Source organism: Anser brachyrhynchus (genome assembly GCF_964034855.1).
Source record: "Anser brachyrhynchus genome assembly, chromosome: 1".
In the NCBI taxonomy this organism is placed as follows: Eukaryota; Metazoa; Chordata; class Aves; order Anseriformes; family Anatidae; genus Anser; species Anser brachyrhynchus.
Genome location: NC_137694.1, coordinates 103,111,438 through 103,134,726, shown reverse-complemented (window position 1 = coordinate 103,134,726; position 23,289 = coordinate 103,111,438). Strand labels below are relative to the sequence as shown.

Sequence of the window (23,289 nt, the reverse complement as noted above, 5' to 3'; positions counted from 1 at the left end):
GAGAGTTCTGTTTGCAGTAGCTCATTGCTACCCTGGAAATAACATAGTCTGGGGTGCTTACGTCAGCTTTCTTTATTTGCCTGGGTTACAAAGGTCTAGAACAGACTTGGAAGTAGTGGCTGATGGCTACTGGTTAGACAGGGTCACCACACAATACAGGGATGAGCCAAAAAGAGAAGGAACAGCAAGAAGCAAACAATAAATAAGAGTAAATAACATTCCCTGGTTCTGGCAGGTCTGAGGGCTACCCTTTCCCCCATTTATGCATAGATAGGACTTGAGCTAAGTTTTCCCACTGGAAAATGAGCCCAATTTTTACTACCTTTTTTGGTAGAGGTTGCATGATACAAATCTCCAACCCCATGTGTCTCTGGGGCTGCCTGCAGGGACATGACAACCACATGGAGAAGCTAGGTGTAGTTAAGTCAGAGGTGTTGGATAAGGGGTCCTCAGAGGGATGGGTGTCAAGTGTGGGTAGAGGTCTCTGAAGGAAGACACGGGATCTGAACTGCATTGTGAAGTCCTGAGATGTAAAGAATAGTTGTGTTTTGCAGCCTCCAAGCCTACAAGAGGCTAGAAACTGCTGGGCTTGTTTAGAAGTGGAGAGAAGAGCCAGTGTGTGTGTGCTCCTGTTTCCCCACCCCCTGATCTCTCTTCCTTTCACTCTAGGAGACCCCTACAAGTGACCTGTGTGTAGAGACAAGCGGGAGTGACAAGTAGGCGTTTCTGTTGTGCTCGGCTGGTGATGCTCTCTGCCATGGGCTGTGCTTCCACTGCTCTTTCCCTCTCTCCTGTCATCCTCAGTTCCAGATCTTGAGGAAGCTGTCCCAGGAGCCAGTGGCAACAGCCATGCCATCCGCTGTCACCCCCAGGCAGCTCACTCTGTTGTCGTGGCCGGACAGGATTCCTGACAGGAGGGGAAGAAGACAGATTAGCAGAAGAAATGGGGCTGGGAAAGGTGAAGGGCTTGACCGAGCTCACCACAGGCTGTGTACCTACTGCCCTGTGTATCACGCTGTCTGTCCCTGCATAACATGGCTAACAATCTGTACAGGGCTAATATAAACAAACATGCAGAAGAACATCTGTGCATGGCGTACAACTTTGGGATCTCACCAAAGAGCAATGTTCTTGGTCCAGCTAGCTGAATCCTCAGCACAAGAGAGAGTGCTGCTACGTACTTCACCCTAGAGCTATTATCAAATAGTCCTACAAAACTGAGAAATGGCAATGCAGTTGCAGATCAAAAGGTGGGCTGTGGTATAAATTTGCAGAGGCTAGGAGCCACATCTGGAAGAAAAATGGTAATTGGGTGTATCCTTTTGCATGAGCATCACAGAATATCTATCCACAGCTGATGGACAGAAGCTCAGGTCCATGCTCAGCTTGGTGCCTGGCCACCAAGTGGCACTGTGAGCAGCTGGAACAGGCAAACAGCAGAAGCTAGGAGAAAGTGTGAAATAATGGTGCTTGAGAGTAGTTTAGCTAACAGGAATATTGATACTAATTTCCTTTCTGAAGCCATGTTTTTTAAAGGCTTGACCTGCTTAATCTTAAAGCCAACAATTCTTAAGATAGTTTGTAGTACTTACGGTGTGTTCTTTAAGCACAAGGACGTACTGCAGATCTTTGATTAGTATAGGATGCGTCCCTTTTAGAAAAATGAGGGCCTTTTCAGGTCTTTTCCTTGCTTTGGAAGGGCTAGGAGACCTTGCAGAGAATGAAAGAAGGGCCTCCAGGAGCCACTCACCCACACGTTCTGCTTTCAGGGAGTCCCAGATGTTGCAGTTGAAGTCGTCGTATCCAGCAAGCAAGAGGCGCCCGCTGCGGGAGAAGGCGACTGACGTGATTCCGCAGATGATGCTTTCGTGAGAGTAAACTATGAGCTCCTGGTCGGCCCGCAGGTCGAAGAGGCGGCAGGTGGCATCATCTGAGCCAGTGCAGATGGCTTCACCGTTAGGGAAGAACTGAGGAGAGCACACCGTATTTTAATCCCTCTCTGTCTTACAGATTTCCTCAACATCTCCGTCCCTCTGCTAACCACCAGAAAGCCAGACTGGCTTGTCAGTAAGACAAGACAATGGATCTTAAAAGTTCAGTCTCCTGAAGCTGGAAGCTGATGCTTCTCCTGAGAGTGAGTAGACCCTTTCCACATTAAGAGAGCCAATGGTCAAGGGGCTAGAACTGTTACAAAATGTCCCAGTGCGTGGGGAAGGATTATTGTCTTTTTAACCCCATCTGCTAGTTTGGGGCTTGGCAGGCACCCACCCATTATCCCTCAGATGGGCTCTGGCAAGTTTCAGGGCTATGAGAGCCTCCGGCTCGCTGGGCTGTCTGAACCTCATGGCCCAGCCTCCGCATACACAGTTCCTTGGTGTGTCCTGCCCGCAGTCCCCAGAGGGGGAAAAAAGTCTTCAGGAGCAGGTGTGGCAGAAGAACATGTGAGTGGCAGGATAGCCATAGGGGGCAAGTGAGAAAAGCTGTACGTTGCGGGAAGCTGGCAGACTCATTTAATGAGCAGAAAGAGATTAAACTGATACACTTCTTGTCCTGCCACCTCTCTCTAGTGCTCTGATTTGAATCCTTGGGGATGCTTGCCCCCAGGTCTCTCTGCTGTCTCACATGAAGGCTTCCTCTTCAGAAGATCTCCCTGTGATGGTAAGTTACCACCTCTACAAGCTGAAGCTGACTGAGACCCTCAGCTAAATTGGGTATTCCTGCTACCTCACTTGTGTCTTGTGTCAGGGCTCCTAGGTCATGCCTGAGCTGTGGTTTCCAACAGCTGTTACCAGCAAAGCTGCGTCAGCACTTGTGCTGTGCTCCACAAACGATGGTGTACCAGCTGTGTTCGGGCAGGGTTTGGAGAATGGCAGATGCTTTGGTGCCCCGGTGCCTGGGAAGAACCAGCCCCCAAACACCAGTGAACTCAGCCCCTCTGCTTCAGGCTGCATTCCGAGACCCTTCTTCCCCACACCGCTGTGACAGCCTCTTTCAGCTTTGACCTGAGACACGATTTCATGCTGGCCCACCCTCCGTTTTCTTTGTTTCCCCTCCCACCATGCAGATGGCATACGTACACAGATGGCGTTGATATCAGACTCGTGCCCTGAGAAGGTCTGACGGCAGGTGCCCTCCCGCACGTCCCACAGTTTGGCAGTAGCATCGCAGGCCCCAGAGATGAACAGCTTGAAGTCCGGGGAGACCGCCAAGCTCATGCAGTCTCCAGTGTGGCCCAGGAACACCGTCTTCTGCTGCCCTGTCTCGATGTCCCAGAGCGCACTGTGGCAGAGGAGAGAACTTCTCAGAGCCAGGACAACTCTATTAGCTGGGATGAAGAATTGTCCGACTCACAAACAAAAGGAGGGAAGTCGTGGACCTGGCTACCACATGGGAAGATGGATGAAAATGTACAGAAGGAAATATGTTCACAGCTGTTGCTGTTCATACCTTAACCGAAGCAGAGTTAGACTAAGGCTGAGGGTGTGTGTGGTGTGACAGTATTCCCATAACTGCAACAATTGAAGGGGATGCTGAGAGAATGTAAGAGATACCCAAAGAAAAACAGCCAAAAAAAGTCTGCCACACTTGTAGGATGCATGGGACACGGTCACTGGGCTCACGCACTACAGGCAGGCAAATGAATCCCTTGTAGCTTTGGTCTCTGATGGAAATGCCACGTTCCAACTCACCCTCACTCAAGAGGTTCTTCCAAAGCGGGTGTTGGGTTGGGGTGGGGGTGAGTAAAGACTCAGAACTGCTCAGTCACAACACAGAGATACTTGAGAACCACGAACCAAAGGATTCAGGCACTGGCTCTGCACAGGTCCCTTTTGTAAGGGATAGGATCTGAGAAATGGACCATGTAACGTAGGATCCATGCAAATTTAAAATGCTTTCTGTCCTGGGATAAACACTGTGCTTTGTGAGAGCTGGGGACATGGTCCTTGCTTCACCAGTAGACACCTGCATCGTGATCTGACCTCCATAGGGAAAAGAAGCACCTGCCAAGGGAGGCACAAGCAATCTGGCTTCCTAATTTGCTTTGTGTGGTCTCCAGGTAAAAAAATTCATCCTTATATCTCATGGGAAGGAGGGTGCTGCAGAGTGAAACGGCATCACGTCCTGAGCTCTTGGAGCCAGAGGAGCTGCACAGTGTCTGCTCCTAAGGTCACACTTCACTCTGAGGTGGAGTTTTCCCAAAATGCAGTATGCTGGGGGACCAACGTGAGTTTTCAGTGTGATTTCTCATGTCAATAAGATACACAAGATAACACTCACCACGTGGTATCTCCAGAGCTAGTCACAATATTGTTGTCATCGAGAAATCGGCAGCAGGAGAGGTAACCTGGAAAGTGGGAGCAAGCAAGTGTGAGAAACAGGACGGGGCTAAAAGAGTGAGGTTTGGAAGCAGAGGGCAGCCAGGCTGCAGGAGGCAGCACACCCACCTGTATGGGCTGAGAGCTCTCTGCTCACTTTGACATTGCCTTCACGAGTCTTGAGGTTGTAGATGGAGCACATGTTGTCAAGACCCCCGCAGGCCACAAAATTGCCCGAGGGGGCATAGGCACAGGTCATAACCCAGGAAGAACGCAAAGGGATGGCGTGAACCTGGGAGGACAAGAAAGAGTGTCTGGACTCTGGCAGCAGAGGATTTGGGAGAGCAGGGCGAGGGCACTAGCTCCGAGAGGACCCACTGCAGTTCGCAGCATCCACCCGACACCTACCTTGTTAGTTGTGTACGTGTCCCACACAATCAGTTTCCCGTCTTGTGAGGCACTGACCAGGAGTCTGTGAGAGAGGAACGAGATCACGTTAGTAAATTTCTTCTTGTCAGAGCCTTCTTTCCCAGGTGGTGCTGGGCACTCAGCAGATCAGCAGCATCTCTCACTTGGAGTCCGTCGACCAGTGCATGGCATAGATCTTGGCCAGGTGCCCACGCAGGGTCCTTCGGGTCCGCATCTGAATGCGACCAACAACCTCCACACCGGCCACGATCTGAGGAGAGAGTAGGGGGAGGGAAAGAATTAATCTTGGGCTGACTGGGGCTGTACTGCTCCCCACATCCCTGCCTCCTGATTCCCTCCTGGTTGGAGAGAGTCCCCCCTGGAGCGGTGCTAGCTGCCCTCATGCAGACTCGCCTGCCAAACAGCCCCGAACCTTACCTGAGCAAGTGTTGTGTCTGCACAAGCTTTCCGGGCATCCTGGAGAAGAGACAACAGAGCGTGAAACAGGAAAAAGCTGTGTGGTAAAGGCAACAGCAAGTAACGTTCAGAAACATCTCCCAAAGGCTCATTTAAAGTGTGGGCTGCAAGAGGTAGGAACTGTGGTTTTGCAGGGTTTAAACCGTGCCCAGCAAAGGGGTCTCCTGGCCTGTGAGCAGGGCTCCTCAGCACCAAACAAACAATAGGTAGGTGAGTCAAAAGCTGCTCAGCACCCAGTTCCCTGTGCAACATTTTTCCACCGATCCTCCAGCCTGGCAGAACGCCCACTGTCTCCCAGACAGAGGAGGCCTGGGGATGAATTACGGCCTTTGCTCCCCTGCAGACATGATGCCCGTGTCCACTTCCTTCTCACCCTTATAGTGTCTCCTTGTCTCTCCCTTCCTCTCCCCTTCTTCCCCCTGTACTATGAAGATCTCCATTAGCGCTTAAAGGTCTGTGCAGAACTGCAGAGGGCCCCAAGGATGTACAAGGAGAAAGCTCAGCTCCAAGTTGAGGCTGAGGGGAACTTGGAGGCTTGGATATAAGGAACAGACACTGCCAGCAGTTTCATGACTGTTGCCAGCATTACCGCAATCTGCTTCTTCAGCTGCTCAGCCTCCTGCTTCATCTGTTCCATTTCCCCCATCTTTCTGAGCTAGAGGTGACTCTTCCACGTGGGACAACCTTGAATCTGGGAAGACAAATCAAAGGAGAAAGGTGTGAGGTAGAAAAGGGCATTTATATGACTGCTCAGTTATGGAAACGTACAAGGCCTGAGCAACCATTTCTTGGTCGAATGATGGGATGTTGTGCTGTATCTGGTCAAAGCCCTTTGCATTTGGGAAGGTCATATGGACCTGATCAAAGGCCCGTTTTCTGTTGTGTCCTGCTTACATGAACACTGGGAAACTGAAGAACTCCAGAACCTCTTGCTGAGGTTCTGCTGCACTTGCCCTCTTGTTTCTTTATTTATGACATCTCCACGTAAGGGCTTACAAAGCCGTGAATCCTCTACCTGTCCATGTCCAAGTTGTCCATATCAGCTCCAGGAGGAGGAAACTTGAGAGGAGCCCAGTGACTGTGGGACCAATTTCCTATCCTTTGTTGTAGGTAAAGCATTAACAGGCAGAGATCACCAGTTCTTTTATCCATCATGGAAATCTGGGGTCTGTTGAGCTCCTCTGTCAGTGTTCCCTTCTAGTTTACAATTAAAAAGGAAAAAAAAAAGTGGATGCCTAGGGAAGGATCCAAGAATAACAGAGACAGAAAGTGGTATTTCTCCTACTTTCCTAGCCCCAGATTTTCACTGTTTTCCAAAGCTAGAGGCAGCATTACTGTATGCAAGTCGTTGGGGATTTTTTCTTCTACACTTTTGTCCAGTAACTTTTTGTGCCCTTGCCAAAGTTCAGTATCCTCAGTGATACTAAACTTTGACAGCGGTGAGTACTTCCACAGCTTAGTGGCATGCCCTGTGTTGAAGTTCCTGGTTCTGATACTCCCAACTGACACTAGTCCCACTTGGCATTTTTCAGTTTTTAAGTTGGAAGAACTAGCAAGTAACTGGTCTCTATTCACCCCAGTGTCATACAGTACTTTATAGATCTTTGTCATAGTCCTCTTCATACATCTGTTTTGCAGACTGCAGAGCACACTTAGTCATTCCTTCCATGTGAGCTGTTGCGTCTCATCACCTCTGTTGTTCTCTAAGCCCTTTTCAGTTGTTTACAGAACACAGATGATGTGCTTGCATAGTGAAGGCAACGAACCAGGACTGTAATTCATATTCACGATACAGGAAGACTACATGATTACACAGCATTTCTGTTTTGTTCTCTCATTCTTTTCTGTTAGGTGTACTTAAAACTTCACCAGTGATTCTAGTCTTCTCTCTTGTAGACAAATATGCTCTTTATTATTTCACTCTTTCTCCTGGGTAGGCGTGAGTGTCCAGATGTGCTCCAGGTGTTTTTAATCATTAAAACTGGCACTTTGCCCTAGGGCCAAGACGACTCCAGCAGCACCCGCAGACTCTCTCCTTGTACTCCCTGTGAGGCACGTTGTCTCCATCCCCTCCGGCCTGTTGCCTGAAGGCCTCGCTTCTTCTGTGTCAGGCTGCTCCCTTTGCTGTCTCCCCCAGCCCCCCTAAAATACGCATTTGTCCCAGGGAGAGGCTATTTCAGATTATACCTTGCGGAGAAGGACTGTACCTGCTGCCTGCACGCCTGACTGGAGTTACAGCACTGCTGCCCCTTTCCTGCTCCCTACCCCGCACTGGATGTGGCCAGCTGGCTCCAGCATGTGGTGGGGGAGCAGGAGAGGGGCCCAGGGCTGCGCTGACAGAGCCCGGAGGCACGTACCACAAAGACGGCCTGGGGCTGCCAGCCTCAGCTACGCTGAAGGACAGGGAGAGATCAGCACCTGAGCTGCCTCCTTTCCACTGTTTTTTCCTTCTTTTTGTCTCGACACAACGGTGATGATGGGGTTCCTCTCAGAAGGGGACAAAGCTGGACATGGATGAATAACACTGCCCCCCAAAACCCCCCTGAATGCACTTCTTTGGGAAGGGTTTGGACACCTCACTCCATCTCTCAGATAACTGGCAGACTGAGGGGATACTGGAGAAGGCCTTGCAGCTTTCAGTAGGAGGCTCCACAAGATAACGTGGTGTTTGCCCCTCAGCTTCGGTGTACGAACTCCAGACGCCGTGTCCAGCTCTGGTCACTGCCTTCCAGCACACCAAGTGGCAAACCTGGACTTTCAGCCTCTCTGCGGACACCAGCTCTATCGTTATGGTGCAAACCTTCCCGTCTGTTTTCCCCAGGACTGATCCTACCTCCCCAGCACCATGTCTCTGCAGCCCTCGGCGTTGGATGCCTTTTCTTGCTGGGCCACCTCTTCCTGCTCACTCCCTCCTTCCAGTCTTCTGGACTTCTTGGGGACTTCTGTTTCTGTTTGCCCAGACCTGCACACAGATGGGAGCCTTGTTCTCTTTCCTCCCATTCTCCTACAGTTCCTGCCCCAGCTGAAGCTGGCTGCATGCATGTGCCCCAGCACCTGCTGGGTCCCCAGACCCTCATGCATGTCTCCTGTTTTTGTTTTTTTTTTTAAAAAAAAAAAACAGTCTCTTTCCTTTCCATCGTGTATTTTTTCTCGACCCTGGCACTAGCACGGGCGAGCCAGCTCACAGGTACCTTCCCCGCAAAGTTTCACGACCAGAGGAGGGGCTTTCGTTGCTGGCAGGAAGATCAAAGGGCAGGGGCATGATGTGAAGGACGGATAAAAAGGGCTAAATATAGAGAAGGTGCAGCTCGGGGTCAGGACTCCGTCCGAACCTTTAAATCCCTTTGAGGGAACAATCTAAATGAAGTTGGGAATTGTTCTCAGCCTCAGAAGGACAAGGAGCCACAGACAAACGATAATAATAGCTCCAGCTTTACCTGTCGTTTCCACCCATCACGTCCCAATGAAATTTGTTCAGAGTGAGCTACCTAGTCCCCAGCGGAGTGCAGCTGCCTCCCAGGAGGACCACAGCAGGTGTGCAGGAGAGGAGCTTGTCATGTAAATTTAGGGCAGGAAATGGGGGAATGGAGTCCAGCAGGAACACGGAAAGTGGAATGGAGTTTGGAGCCTGGCCAAGCCATGTTGCTGCCCTAATCAGGACTTCAGGGGTGCACGTTGCCTGTGGACCTGCAGCTTAGCTCATGGTACCTGCCCAGACTGTTTTTATGGGTAAAGACTACCAAATGGTGCACTCTGCGTGCTTTCTGGAAGTAATGGCCCTTCAGACAGCAGTGGAAACCAAGTTGTTAGGTACCTTTGAAAGAGCAGTTTCATTTCTTTTGCTCTCCAACACGATGACGACACTGAGCTCTTTTCCCTCCTGCCTTTTCTGACAAACTTGCTGGAGGCACCTGCTGTAGCACTTCTGTGGGCAGCCAGACCCATCCGGAGCCCTTTGGGTGCCTGCTCACAGCAGACCAAACTCCTCCACCTTCTTCCTCCTCCTGCCTTTTTCTGCCTCACCATGGCTTTGCAGGGCAGCAGCTACGTCCCTTGAACAAAGTTAGAGCAGGAGCCCGTGCTGCACGCTGGGGAACCGTCCTGCCGAGCCACCTGCATCGCTTCCTCCTGGGAAGGGGGATGCAAGCAGTGGGTGGGAAGAAAGGGGAACTGAACCCCCTAATTTTCTAGCCTCTGGGTAGATTCCCCCACACTAGGGAGGGAACGGTCTCTCTGTGGGATGCTGGGAGAGGGCTGTAAATAGAAAAGGGAAAGGTGCAGAAGGGAAGACTGAATATTAGCAGACAGCATCCCTGGGTCTCTGTGTAATCCCCTGGCTGGCCTTGCATGCTCGCCCTGGTGACCCTAGGCTCCTTGCAGAGCCGGATGCAGAGATGATCCCCTTCTCCTATCATGGAGATCAAAGGCCAGGGTAAAATTACCCTGCTCTCTTCCTCTCTTTCTGCGGGCTGCTTCTTCATCCAGAAAAGCAGCTGACTGCAAAGAGGTGCGTGCAGGAGCCCACCGGGCGCGCAGGACTGCGTGTGGGTGGCGAGTGCCAGGTCCCTCAGGGGAGGCGCTGACCCCCTCTTCCAGTCTGGAAGATGGTGCAATTTACCTGCCAAGGGGAGAACGAGCGACCCCATCCCAGTGCGAAGCCTACCGTCGCTGTAAAGATACCTCAGCATTAGCCCCAGCTTCTTCTACACCATGTTCTTCCTCCCTCATCTTCAGATGCCTGCACGTGGAACCAGTCCTCGTACAAAGTCTCTAATAGCCGCCACAGCACCAGACCAAGAAACCTAGGGTCCCAAGTACCAGATCCACCAAAGCAACCTCACAGATTACAAGGTGGCATCCTTACCGGGCTCTGCAGCACGAGATGGGTTTCAGTCCCCCCGGGATGGGACTCACGGCCTGCCTCCCTCGCTGAGAACAGCTCCCTGCTGGCCAGAAGCTCCTCGTCCCCTTGCAGTCCCCGGTCAGCGCTGCCCGTCCAGCCAGCGAGCCTCTGGCTCCCTCTCCGCTCCTCAGCCTCTCCCAGGACTTATCTCCCCATGGGGAGCTGGAAGGCTCTGGACGGGAGGGGCTGGGGGAGGGCTGATTCCAGGAGCAGCGTCAGGCAAATTAAATCAGACACCAGAGACTTGGGGAAATCGGATTGGGACATAATGCAAAGCAGGTGGATGGGGAGGGGTGAAAAGAGAGAGTAGCACGCTGCTCCTGAAGGGGAAGAAATCATCACGGGCAGGTTTGACTTCCTTTGTTTAGATTAGCAGCAAACTAATAAAGCAAAGATTAGCCAGAACCATCTAGGATTATAAACCCCTGGGGCAGGGCTTGCTGCACCTCGTGGTCCACAGAAATTGCCTTTTTCCTGGAGACAGTGTGCCACTTGTGCCCTGGGCGAGATGAGAAGAGGGGACAGTGTCACCCATGGTGGCTCTGCCAAAGGAAAACCCACAACGTTTTCCCCGTGGGAAAACAGCCTCTCTGGGCAGCCAGCTGAACTCTGCATGGGGAAAACAGAACTGGGCGCAGGGGCCAGGGGCGGCAAAAGATTTGGTGGCGTGCCTTTTGGCAGCCACTTTAGTGGGATGCTGCAGGGGGATTATCTTGGCCTCAATCTCTTTTAATCTCTCCCGCAGCTTTGGCCCAAGCCTGAGATAAATACCTTTTAACGGATCTCATCTGACGTCAGGAGGCCATCACTCTAATCACCCGAGCCACCTTTGGACAGAGCGAACCAGAGCTGTGGATGCTGGTCCCACACCCTTCCAACGGGGTCTTGTCAAGCAGGTGTCATCCAGCACCCCCATATAAATCACCGTGAGGGACCTGTGAGTGCTAGGACCTTCTGCTAGGAGTGGGGAATTTGAAATGCATGTGTCACATTTTCTTTTTTCTGGGGTCTTGAGAAGGATATAAGGCAAAAAAAGGATGCTGATGCAGGTTTCCCCAGCTTGCATGCTAAGGAATGCCAGGATTCAGAATGGGGAAAGGCTTCCCTGCTCCAGTTCTGCTCCTCCAGTATTACGAAGATGGGGCTGAGCACAAGAGCTTCCACTGGGCAGGGGCCTTGAGCCGACAGCAATGAGGGGAGCACCTGCATACACACCTTACACCACCAGCCCTGACTCTCCAGTTCTTCCCTTCCAAACCATGGTTGCAGTCTCCATGCACAGCTCTCATCGAGGCCCGTTTCACAACTCTGATGCTTCCCAGGAAAAGGGTCACTGCTCTTTTTGATGCCCCATATCCACCTCATTCAATTCCTGTTTGGCTACAATATAATCCCATCTCTGGACACTAATCCCCTGGGCAGTGACAACAGATTGTCTTTATATCAGCATAGAAAATGATAAACAAAATATCTCTTCTGCTTTCAGGGACAACTTGGTGAATGGAGAAGAAAAAAAAAAAAGAGGCCTTGAAATGTGAGTGTACAGTACTTTTTCTTAAAGGTACTTCCCTCCCTTCCCAGTGGGTTAGTCATGGCAGCAGCTAGAGCTGACTTTCTTGCCCTCCCTTATTGGAAGTATCTGGCATCTGGGCAAATAACTTTGTTTTCTCCCACTGAGGGCTCAATCTCCTTCCATCATTTAATTTTCACCAGCATCCCATCTACATGTGTCCCCTCACAGTGTACAGACTCAAGCTCCCACCACACGTATCCAGCATTTTGCTTTTATTCCATATATTCACAGTCCCTCATCTACTCTCACATGCCAATCTCGAGGTTCTGGAGTTTGCAGGCACCAAGGAAATTCAGAGACTTCTCCTTTTTGAATTCCTGAATGTGAGACAGCCCTTGCTCCTGAACGTCCCCAGGCTCCTCCTCCAGCTCTTGTCTTTGTCCCTGTATGACCAAGAAGCTGGCTCTGAGAGGAGTGGGGTGAGGGGAGCCTGCCTTCTTACTTCTGAGTGACACAAACAAGTTGGCAGGGCAGTAAAGAAAGATCCAGGAGTTGCTAACCTTAATACACTGTCCCCGCTCCCGTTTTTCAGCTGCTGGGATGTCACAGAGAAGAAAGCTGCAACCCTCCCCATCACTATGGCTCTAGCATGCTAATAAACTGCTTTAGGCCTTCATGGTCCTTGTACTACCAACACCTGCCAGCTCGCTGCGCGTGCAAGTCCTGCCCTGGGGCCCTGCGTACTCAGAACTCATCTCTGGCCCGCGTCTGCTTGGGCTGCTGCATCCTGTCCGAGCCAGGCTTGTGTCTCCGGCTCACGGGCCCGGCTCTGCCATCGGGAGTGAGGGACTCTGAGGAGGATCTGCTGCTGTGATCAGCACCCTGATATTCTTCTCCACCAGGCTGGTTCTGCTCCGCGGCTCTCCGCTCCATCAGCTCCTCTGCCTTTACCCGCTCCTGCAGCCATAGAGAGGAATGGTATGAATCCCTCTCTGCTAGGATTTCAGACCTGCTCACAGCGGCTGACAAGACAGACCTTGTCTTTGCCACATCCATCCAGCCCCACTGGAGCCCTTCTCTCTTGTAGGACCCACCACTGTCTGACCCCTCCACCAAGTAACTTGTCAGAGAACAACCGCGAGCTGTTGCCCCATGGAGAAACTCAAAATCGATTCCCCAGGGGATCTGATCTAGTTTGGAGGTGCTTGTATACGTTTCTCCAGCACGGCCCTTTACCTGCTCAGCATGCTCCTGGGAGTGTGTATACCAGAGAGCAATGGCGCAGCGCCTCCCACGGCTCACTGCCCACACGCCGTGGGGGTTCTCCTTGCCAGAGCTGAAGGCTACCAGCCTCCCACACTTAGGACGCACCTTGGCCTGCCAGGAGAGAGAAGAGACAATGAAGCCAGCACCCCCTGCTCTGCAGTACACTGTCCTTCTACAGATTATGTTGCCTCTGGGAGTGTGGAACAGCAAAGAGCCTCTAGACATCCAATGCCAGAGTATACGAGCAGGGTAGGTAGGAGGAGGACAGAGAGAACCAAACGGAAAACAGAGGTCACAGACTCCCACAGGCTGGAAGAGCCTGGAATATCTCTGCTAGAAAGGAGTTAACCTCTCCCCTGTCTGAAATTTGCCTCAATTTGCCTTTAGCTGCCCCTATTTGAATCTGTCACAGCACAAGCACTGGATTGTTTTTGGAGTAGTGGGATCCAATAACCAACTGTTGTCCCCCAACCCAGACTAATCTCACTCTCAGTCCTCTTTCCTTTCTTTGGCTAGTCCTAGACTTACCGTGACAGTCACAGCGTCCATTTCAGTGAAGAAAAGGCCCCCACCTTGGAAGTCATCATTGAGGTAGAGAATGCCACTGTGGACCAAAGGAAAAAGGACATACGGACAGTGAAACCCATTTATCTGAGGTGTTTCCCCACTCCGTTTGCCACAGGAAAGCATGGCACCTGATTGATGCCAGAGATTCAAAAAGTGACCAGACCAGTTACCAGGAGAATCCATTTGGGGATTTAAATACAGCAGTGGCTAGCTCAGGGAAGTCCCTGAACTGCAAGCCACAAGAGGCTGGAAGAGTACTTCATGGAGTTAGCTCTACACACTCATCCTGATTTATCTATTTATTTTTAAATACTCTGCAGCATGCATCTGTGGCACTGTTGTGACAATGCCCTGCGCTAAATGGACCTTGGTCCTGACCTTATGTTTTAATATCAGGAATAATCTAAGACTCAGAAGAGGGGATTAATTAACAAAGAATGTTACGTCTTAAGAATCAGTGAATAAAGGGTAATAAAACAATGGTCAAAAACAGACTTGATGCATGTGGAAAAGAAAATTAAAACAAGAAATTTCTTTACTCATGCTAGACATTAAGAGAAGCAGTGAGGTGACTGTGAGGTGCAGGTGAGACCACAGTCAAATAAATGAGAAAAAAGTGCCTGAGTTCCTCTTGGTATTCAATTAAGCTGACAAAGAATGCCAAAGGAACAAACGAGGCTCATTAATGGACTCCATGTACGAAACAGATATCAACACTACGGCTGCTAAAGCAAAATTTTAAAGACATAAGAACAATGACAGGACTAACAACCCTGAAGTCCAGAAAGTTATAGCTCTTCTCCCCACAGTGCTTTAAAAAGACTGAAGTCAGGATGGTGACAATGACTTGAGAAGAGCAAGGATAGCTCTCACCTGCACAAAAGGGCAGGAGGATAGCAATAGTGGTTGAAGCATAAACAGGCCCATTAGCCTGACCTCAGCAGTCTGCAGGGCTTTCAAATCCATTTCTCGGGAGACAGGTAATTGAAGGACAAGAGGTAAATGGAAAGTGGTTTTAAAATGTAACATGGGTGTACTAAAAGCAGATTGGGGTAGTTACACAGTCTTTGACAAAACAGTTCATTTCCCAGAGAAAGACAATGTGCACAATTTCAGGAGTTTTGGACTCTCTTAAAGTATTCAGAACAGTGCCACTAGAGAAATTACTAATGAACACAGAGAAGGTGAAGAAAAGCATGTGAACAGCACACACTGAATATTGCACAAGCGGCACTGACAGCAGTACTGTTCACTTGGAGGAGGATTACAGGAACCCTTGGACTGCTGGGCCCAACTCTGTTTAATATTTTCATTATAATGACCATAGCGCAAATACACAGAACAGATCGAGGGAGTTTTTAAAAAATGCTTCTTAGGTTGTCTTGTGGATAGGGTCCTCTTTTAAAAAGACAGCTTAAGAGCTCAGCCCTTGTTGAGTTGGTTGGTCTATCGCACTTCACTCTGCAAGAGAGCAGGAATATTCCTAGAAACAGCTCAATGGCACAGACCCAAGAAGGATACTTTAATATGCGTTGTGGTACAAGTCAGAGAATCGTACTATCCAGTGAGGAGTGAGGTGACGGGATAACCTTCTCACAAGACAGAGAGCTAACCAGTCATGAGACAGAGCCTTGTAACTTTATGATCTGACTGTACCAAGTCAACATCCATGGAAGAAGGGAAATGGAATTGATGATACCAAACAGAATTACCTCTAAGTCCCACATCCCTACTGTAGACTGCTCAGAGAAAAATTCTGCTTTGGGTTCAGCTGCCACTCAAAGAAAAGGCATCTAAGATTTTTGGTTGCCTGAGGATGAGATGGTGAATCGTGGGAATAAACTGCAGTGACCTGGCCTCATCCGGTTGCAGTGTGCAACACTTGTCACCATCTTGAAAATGTGTTTGTTTGTTTCACAGAAGAGTTACAAAACCTGCCACAAGCTGAAACAACCTCTGCATGTAATGAAAAATCCCAATACCAAGTATTGACAGTGAATCCTCAGAGAGATTCATGGTAGAACAGCCACCAAAATACACTGACAGCTCAAACAAAGGAAATCCAAGGAGCCCGGTTCTCCCTCTCCTGTAATGTGTGGGCAATGGGTCAGTTAGGCTGTGAAAGACAGAACAAGATTGAAAGAAATATCTTGTCTTAAGGGCTAGAAGTGGACTGTAGTATTGTGATAGACAAGTAGACAAGACAATTTAATATCGTGGTTCTAGGCCCAAGAAGCCTCCCAGTCTCATCCTGCTCTCTGCCGATGCTGGATGTGGAGAGGGAGGAGGGATAAAGGGTAGATCTTCCCAGCCTAGAGGAGGTGTTTTACACCTCCATCTGAAGCCACTGATGGAGCCCTCTGTCTGATGCTACAGCCCTGGCTGGCTTTGAGCCAACAACCCAAACCAACGGCCTGGTTTCTACAAGCTGAGCTCATCCTCTTTTGGGGCTGGGAAGACATTCTGATCTCCACATGATCTAATGCAGGTCCCCTCCTCTTACCTGTAATCCCTGTAGACGTAGGCAGGTGGTTCTTTCCAGCACTCTTTCCCCTCAGGATCCAACAGACAATTATCAGCATGGACAGGATGACTGAGATCCATGCGACCTTCCTGCTCCTCTGAAAAGGGAAGTTGCAAAACAGAACAAGGGCATTTTAAATCTCGAGAAAGAATAAGGAATAGGGTGAGGGGTGCGCTGAGAGTAAAGGGATGAGAGTCTCCTGCGAGTGCGTGGCTGGGACTGGGAAGCAGACTCCCCAGGAGAAAGGGACTAACAGGGTGAAGGATTCTTTACCTTCTACGGCTGTGCGGCACACAAGGTGTGTGAATGAGAAATGCAGTTTCTTTCCAGGAGTGAAATAGGATTCTATGATTTTCCGTGATTTCTCACTGGCCTGCAGAAGCAGTTTGGCATCTCTCCAGTCCACGTCCCCATTCTGGGCCAGCTACAAGTGAAAAACAAGCCTGTTAGAATACTTAGAGACACTCTAAGAAATGACACATGTACACAGTACAGAAGAACAGATCTGCAAAAAGTCCTGTGGTCACACATGTAAGAAAGGAACATGTTTTCTCATGTAAACACGTCAGGAGTGCACCTATACAGTGCAGTGATTCTTTCCCTCTACTTAGCGCATGAAGCACATCTGGAATGCATCGTTTTGTGTCCCCGGTACAGGAGGGACAAGGGAAAACTGGCGTGAGTCTTCAGGGGAGGGTCTTAAGATGGCTGGAGGCTTGGAGCACATGACTTAGAAGAAAGGTTGGAAGGGCTGGATTTCTTCAGCCTAGAGTAGAGAAAGCCAAGGGAGGATCCATCTACAGTCTCCTGGCACCTGAAAGGTGGTTATGAAGAAGATGGAACCGGTTTCTTCTCAGAGGGACAAAGAGAAAAGACAGGAAGCAACGGGTGTAAGTTGCAGCAAGGGAAATTTTGGCTAGATATAAGGAAAAATTTCTTCCCCTTGAGAGTGGTACAGCACTGAGAAAGGTACCATAGAGGCTAGGCAATCTCCACTCTTGGAGATGTTCACAACTTGCCTGTGCAAAGCCTTGAGCAATTTCATCCAGCTTTGGAGTTATGCTGTGAGCAGGGGGCTGAAGCAGAGATCCCCAGAGGCTCCTTCCACCTTAAATTATTCCACAATTCTAAGCTATGCGTGTCTTTAAGACTCTTGCACAGGGACAAACAGCAATCTGAAATCCTGCCCCACAAGAGAGAAGGTGCTTATCAAGCCCTCCGTGTACAGTGTGCCTTAACATGAATGTGGAGGCTCAGGAGAAGCTGCACATGTTCTTGTAAGGAAGATAACACGCCCAGGACCCTATCCAGAGAGCACTTCACAAAGAAAAATGCTCGGGTGGTAAACATGCTTTATGGACAACCAAGGAGACTCACAGAGCCACTTACCTGCATGGCCTTCAGAACAGTTAACCCTTCAAATCTCTCATGTGGCGTATGAGGGGAGCGTCTCGCTCGGTAGCCATCTCCTGTTCCTCCTGCTGCCTGGAGCAGAACAATGCAGAGGACACACATTAGGTTGCCTTTTCTCCTCACAGCAACGTTATGGTCTTGCCTGCTGAGGAGGAAAGGACATATAGGGCAGCTCCTACAATATCCAGGCCTCACCTTTGTCAGCCGGAGAAGGTCTTTACACTCAGACTCTGTCAGGACTCTGTCAAACACAACCCTGTGGGTTCCATTCATCTGTCGGGAATCCATGGTGACAGTGATACCCTCAAAAGGCAAAGGACCTGTAGGAGAAGTAAGTACAGACAAAGATGAGCAAGCTTTGGATAAGAAGCCCTCAGACACCATCCCCCAGCCTGGCCCAGGAAGTAGAGAGACACTATACATTCTCTGGGAAGACAGGACAGTTCCCCAGAAGCGCTAATTCCTTGCCGATCTGGGCCACCTGCACCCCTCACATGCTTCAGGGGAACCCGAGCATCAGCTGGGGGAGCTGGCCTACAGCAAGTGCTTCAGGAGCCAGCAGAAACTTGGGGCTTGCTGGGACAGCAGCAGGGAGCTGGGGACAGTTGAATGCACTGTGGGTCGCAGCAGCAGAACAGGTCCAGCCTCCTGGGGTGAGGCTCTGGAGAAAGGAAGCAGGTAAACACCTCCATCAACCCTCCTTTCTGTCATGCATCTTATCCCAGAAGTACCTCCAATGCATCTTCCTATTTTCTCCAGTCCCAAAGAGAAGCGACGGGTATTAGGTAACAACTTAATCTTTTGATCTTTGGTCTTCTCCCCCCTCCCCTCCCCTCCCCTCTGGATGGTAAGAAATGCCAATGCACTCAGGCTCTCAGAATGACCTGCTTTCACATGACACAGCAAGAGAATCACTTGGGGCTACTTCAAGCAAAGATGACAAGATAGAGTCCTGCAAGAGTATTAGGGCCAGCAAGAATACAGGACTCTGCATTGCAGCCTTTAGCATTCAGCCACAAAACATTTGAAATGGTGTTTTTCAGGGAAAGACTTGCCCAAGCTGAATAGTCTGTTTCCAGTTTCCATTCCCCCCTGCCTTCTCCTTGTCCCCTTCAGAAAAATGTTGTTTGAAATGGGGTGGCGGAGTTGAACCAGGTTTCGTGCAGACGCTCCTGCCTGTCCACACCAGCTGCACTGAACAGGGATCTGCACGTCCACAGGCTTGTCATAGATCCAGGCAGCTTCTCCAACCACAGTGCTCTTTAAGTTCCCATCCCAGAGAGGTAATGCAGCGAGATTTTTCAAGATTACACATGCATCACAGATAGAGAAAAGAAACAGTGAGAAGATGTGCTGAGCCATTCGTGTCAGTCTGCATATATGCTAGCATTCAAATGTCTGAGGATGGAAGCAAAGACAGCATTTAGCTTAGCTGACTGCATCCAAATCCTTCTTCAAGTTTTTACTCACCCCTCTTCTCCCTCTCTTCTACATCCAGAGTTTCCTGCTTTTGCTTCTCTTGATCCTCTCTCGGGAGCAAGGGAAAAAACACAGACCAGGGGTGTCAGCACACAGAGCTATGTCTAACTCTCCTCTGTGGTCAGCATTTCACTTGCTGTTCCTGTTTTGCCAATCCCTCGGTATTATTGTTCCTTATATCACCCCTGCCAGTCTGCCCCCATCCCCTACTTCCAACACTTCTTCTTCAGTCCTAGTCAACTCATCCAACCTTACCTGTATTTCTGCTTTAGATTTTCAGGAATCAGCTCATCTGGAGTCCAAAGATCCTGTAGGAACAAATACAGATGGCTCACCACAAAGCAAACTTCTCCCACAGCAGATCAGGACAAACAGCCAGCTCCTTGTCCCCCTTCTTCACGGAAGATCACACCAATGGTTCTGGCCTAAAGCTGAGGACAATCAGATTGGGCTAATGTGTATGCTTACTACAGCAGTTTCCAACAAACTTAAGTTGTGAAGCAGTAGAAAGGCCTTAAAAATTCACCTCGCAAGTACTTGGGGATCCTTCTCACCAGCATCTGATCCCTTCTGGATCAGGTGCTACCGAAATGAGATCAAGCAACTGTCTTGGTGAAATCAGGGAAGGAAGATTAAGATGATATCATTACTTACAGGGTCATTAAAAGTTCCTCCTAGATGCTCCACTGCATAGTAAATCAACTTCTTCTCCATCAGAGATCTCTGCACATAATGGTGAATATTCTATGGAAGCAAAGAGGCTGTCAAACAACCACTCCACAAAAGAGAACCCACATCCCCATCCAGGGCAGAAACCTTCCGCCACACATTGCTGTTTGCTATGAGGGCCCAGTTCTGTCCCAGAAAGACCCTGCTTGGTACAGACTATAAGCAAACTCAGGCTCCAGTTTCTTCAGTCTTGGGCTTGGCACACATCTGCATTAAGATGTTTCCCTTTTTGTCTCCTGAACCTGGGGTCCTGTTGTATGGGACAGGGGAGGGCCAGAAAGTACAGACCTGGGGTTGTAACTACCTCTCTTGCTGTGACAGTTGTGTCCTCTCCAAGTTCTGTTTGGTACTGTTTCATTTTCTCCAATACTGGCTCATCCGTGGGATAGAAGAGCAAATAGGAAGCAGCACATTCAGCAGCCAGTGCCTGGTTCCCAACTTGGGCAGGGACAAAACAGAACAAACAGGTATGTCTGAAAGACTCGGTGTTAGCAGCAAATGTGTATAGGCCAGCTACAGCCCAAGTCCTGGTCAGGATCTGGCAGCAGGAGGCCTAACACTGAATACACACCAATCCCTGCCTTGCTGCGCCTCTACTGAGCAATGGACAGAGAATACAGGGAATAAGCCAGGCAAAGAATGGGCCCACTTTCAATATTTAGTGAGAGCTCATTTAGAGGAGACAGAGAAATAAATATATATTTTAAAATAAATATTTTTCTATAGATATTTAATATATTTATTAAATACTTGCCTTAAATATAATATATATATGCACGTATATACATTTAGTATATCTTTTAAAAAAACATATATATTATATATTTAAGATATATGAGGAAGGACAGTCCCACATCCCTCATGAACAGGCATGATGAGGAGCCTGGAGGCTTCTTTGAGATACAAGTTTTACCAGTGGTCTGAGAGAGGAGATGACAGGCAGTTGGGTCAGTGTAAAAGGGAGTGGAAGCGTCAAAGAGAAGAGATGAGGTGCCAGAAAAAGTGACAGAATGACCAATGTCATGACAAGCCATCATTTCACCTAGGGCAGGCAGGGCTGGCTGGGAAGGCACACCACTGTTGACAGGAGATGCATGCATATGCTCTAGATAAGATGTGGGGAGCCTGACATGGAGTGAGGACTTGAAATGGAGAGTGCTGTAGGAAAGATTTTTCCACGCACACAGTGGAAACAGCCACATGTTACAGAAGCTGCACAATGAGACTGAAGCAGAGAACAAGAGACCTCTCCCAAGGTGGCTACAGACTTAGGCTTGGGCTTGAGCAAGAGAAGAGAGGTTCTGGGCAGAGCAGGGGAGGTGTGGACAGAGGAAGGGGTGAGGCAGAGCTCAGGTAAGTGGGCTGCTTCTCCCTGTGACGTTGTGCCCTCCAGGTCCAGAGGCGAGTGGCAAGTTTAGGGGTGCCATGGCATCACCCACTGGTTTGTAGCTCTGCTCACCTTGATCGTAGGCAAACTGTAGTAAATCAAGATGAGAGGGTATAAAATCTTCCGTGGCAGAAATCCGCCCTGGCTTTGTGGCAATTTCAAGGACGCACTGCTGTCTGCACTTCAAAACCTGAATATAATGGGCTGCAAGAAAGAGAAGCAGTGAAAGCCAGCAGCTCCCACTTCTGCCAGATATGAGCACTGGAAAATGGGGCATGCCCACTGTGGGAAGAATGGCCTTCCTACCCATCCCTCTGTGCCGCTAACACTACCTGCAATGGCTTCATAGAGGCCAGGTTGCATTTCCTCCTCCTCCTCTTCCTCCTCCTCCTCCAAAGGCCCTTCACACAGGGCACGACACTCTTCTAGTGCTGACAGTGCCTCTCTGAGCGACTCCTCCAGTCTGTCCACAGCCTGCAGGTACTCATCTGCGTTGTAGTGCTGCACGCCAGCCTCATATGCTTCCTACAAAGGACAGATCCAGACTCCTCATTAGCGTGGGCGACACAAAAGGACTCCCTGAGACTTTGAGTTACTTTCTGGATAGTGCTAATACCCAGGGGCCTGCCTGGATCGTGCCCACCACACAGTGCAATTTCTCTGGAGTTAAGTTAAACGTACTTCTCCAAGACCTTGCAGCCTGCTGTAATTGTCACTGTAAAACCTCTGTGTCAAAATTGCAAGAGCGTGCCTTCATTGACGTGTGGCTATCTTGTCTCAAGCCACGGCCCTTGTGCAGGGACAGATCAGGGCTCCAGACTGCTCCCTAGGACGTGGCACAAGCTGCCGGGTTCTGCACCGAACCCTTACCCAGTGCGGTGCGGCCTCCAGGTCTCGGAAGTTGTCCGACTTCACCCCTGACATACGCCGGTACTTCTCTATGTCCTCCCGCATCTGGAGGTGCTGGGGGTTGGCGACGAAGAACGTGTGAGCGGCGGACACGGCCTGGTCCAGCTTCTTCAGCTGCGGAGGAAAGCCAGCACGCATAACTCCCGCTTCTCCTCAGACCCACCCTTCAGGCCAGCCGCTCCTGCTGACTTTGTGACCCGGGTGCCCGCACAGCACACGGGAGAGCCCCGTGCTGCCCCCGGCAGCCCCCACTGCCCCCTGACCCTCTCCTCCTCCGCTTCCCCGGGGAGAGAAGCGCCAGGGACGGCCGCGGCAGGGCTGCGCCACGGCTCCTGCGGCTCGCTCGGTCCCTCCCCGAGGGCAACGACCCGCGGTGCCGCTCCCGGCCGCGCCGCCCCACCTGGAAGAAGGCCACCTGCAGGTAGTTGTAGGGCTCCCTCCGCTCGAAGTCCCTGCGGACGGCGTGGCTGGCCCGGTGCGCGGAGGGCGCGGCTCCCAGCCGGCTCCCCAGGCAGTGCTGCAGGCAGTCGGCCCGCTGCAGCACCCGGTCGAGGAGCGCCGCCTCCCAGGGCCCGGCGGCCGGCGGCCCGCCGAGGAAGGCGGCCTCCCGGCGGCAGGCGGCCCGGCAGGCTCGGCGGGCCGCCCGCAGCCCCGCGTAGCTGTGCAGGGCGCGCTGCAGCAGCTCGGCCGCCCGCCCCCAGTCCCGGGCCAAGTACGCCCGCACGCCGTCGGCGTACAGCAGGTCGTAGGGCACCAGGCGCGACGGGGACGGGGACGCGGCGGCGGCACCGGGGGGGAGGAGGAGGAGGACGAGGAGGAGGAGGCAGAGGGACGGCAGCGGGGCCATGGCCGAGCCGCCGAGGAGGAGGAGGAGGAGGAGGAGGAGGAGGAGGAGGAAGAGGAGGAGGAGGAGGAGGAGGGTCCGGCAGCGGGAGGAGGCTCTGGAGGGCCCCGGGCTGGGCACGCCCAGCGGGGCGGGCGGCGGGGGCCGGGGAGGTGGAGGACGGGGACGAGGACGGGCCGCAGCCCCTCGGACGCTTCACCCCGAGCTGCAACCACCGGCAGCGGCTGGGGGGCAGGGGGTCCGTCCACCGCCCGCCACCACCGTGCATCCCTCCCGGTTGCTCTGCGGGGCAGAAGCTCGACGTAGCCCCCACCGTTCCCAGCTTTGGCAGCGTGGGCTGACGGGGGGCCTACGCAGGCTTCCCCTAGCTGGCTGCTGGCTGGGTGAGGAGCGTTGGCCCCTGTGCTTCTCGCGGTCGCAAAGCACGTGCTGGGATCAACAGAGCGCATCAGTGAAACGCAGCTTCGCGGCTCAGGGTCTTTTCGGAGATAATTTAACCGTTTTCAAGCCAGCGGTTGCCTCAAAAACCACAGAGGCCTATAGGCAGCCTAAGT

The 23,289-nt window shown here is 51.1% G+C and overlaps 3 protein-coding genes across 5 annotated transcripts in view; 1 reads left to right on the top strand and 2 right to left on the bottom strand.

The window, feature by feature from the left end:
* Window positions 1-23,289, top strand: part of PHB2 (prohibitin 2) — a 171,761-nt gene that overhangs the window by 98,001 nt on the left and 50,471 nt on the right. The gene's annotated exons all lie outside the window — the stretch shown is intronic.
* Window positions 102-11,726, bottom strand: GNB3 (G protein subunit beta 3). 2 transcript variants are annotated; one of them, XM_080553941.1, is made up of 10 exons: window positions 10,066-11,726; window positions 5,791-5,892; window positions 5,163-5,201; window positions 4,889-4,995; window positions 4,725-4,788; window positions 4,446-4,608; window positions 4,279-4,345; window positions 3,078-3,279; window positions 1,751-1,967; window positions 102-907 (listed from the first exon to the last, which is right to left on the bottom strand). In XM_080553941.1, the coding sequence occupies exons 2-10, from the start codon at window positions 5,845-5,847 to the stop codon at window positions 801-803; spliced, it is 1,023 nt and encodes a 340-aa protein (XP_080410067.1). In that variant the 5' UTR covers window positions 5,848-5,892; window positions 10,066-11,726; the 3' UTR covers window positions 102-800. The 2 variants fall into 2 exon arrangements, with proteins under 2 accessions (XP_080410067.1, XP_080410066.1); XM_080553940.1 differs by having other exon boundaries at window positions 5,791-11,726.
* Window positions 11,875-22,770, bottom strand: P3H3 (prolyl 3-hydroxylase 3). Its single transcript, XM_080553804.1, has 15 exons — window positions 22,292-22,770; window positions 21,853-22,005; window positions 21,315-21,507; window positions 21,055-21,186; window positions 19,900-20,033; window positions 19,521-19,610; window positions 19,122-19,174; window positions 18,858-18,916; window positions 17,583-17,707; window positions 17,364-17,459; window positions 16,248-16,398; window positions 15,954-16,071; window positions 13,412-13,487; window positions 12,854-12,994; window positions 11,875-12,574 (listed from the first exon to the last, which is right to left on the bottom strand). The coding sequence occupies exons 1-15, from the start codon at window positions 22,736-22,738 to the stop codon at window positions 12,362-12,364; spliced, it is 2,181 nt and encodes a 726-aa protein (XP_080409930.1). The 5' UTR covers window positions 22,739-22,770; the 3' UTR covers window positions 11,875-12,361.

Excerpts from the sequence above, each read along its gene's own strand:
- GNB3 (XM_080553940.1), bottom strand. The coding sequence starts at position 5,847 with ATGGGGGAAATGGAACAGATGAAGCAGGAGGCTGAGCAGCTGAAGAAG. Across the intron at positions 3,280-4,278 it reads AGCTCTGGAGATACCACGTG|TGCGCTCTGGGACATCGAGA; the intron begins GTGAGTGTTATC and ends CCTCTGCCACAG. Across the intron at positions 1,968-3,077 it reads CTGATATCAACGCCATCTGT|TTCTTCCCTAACGGTGAAGC; the intron begins GTACGTATGCCA and ends TGCTCTCCTCAG.
- P3H3 (XM_080553804.1), bottom strand. The coding sequence starts at position 22,738 with ATGGCCCCGCTGCCGTCCCTCTGCCTCCTCCTCCTCGTCCTCCTCCTC. Across the intron at positions 19,611-19,899 it reads CAACTGTCACAGCAAGAGAG|AATATTCACCATTATGTGCA; the intron begins GTAGTTACAACC and ends TTGCTTCCATAG. Across the intron at positions 18,917-19,121 it reads AATCTAAAGCAGAAATACAG|AGAGGATCAAGAGAAGCAAA; the intron begins GTAAGGTTGGAT and ends CTTGCTCCCGAG.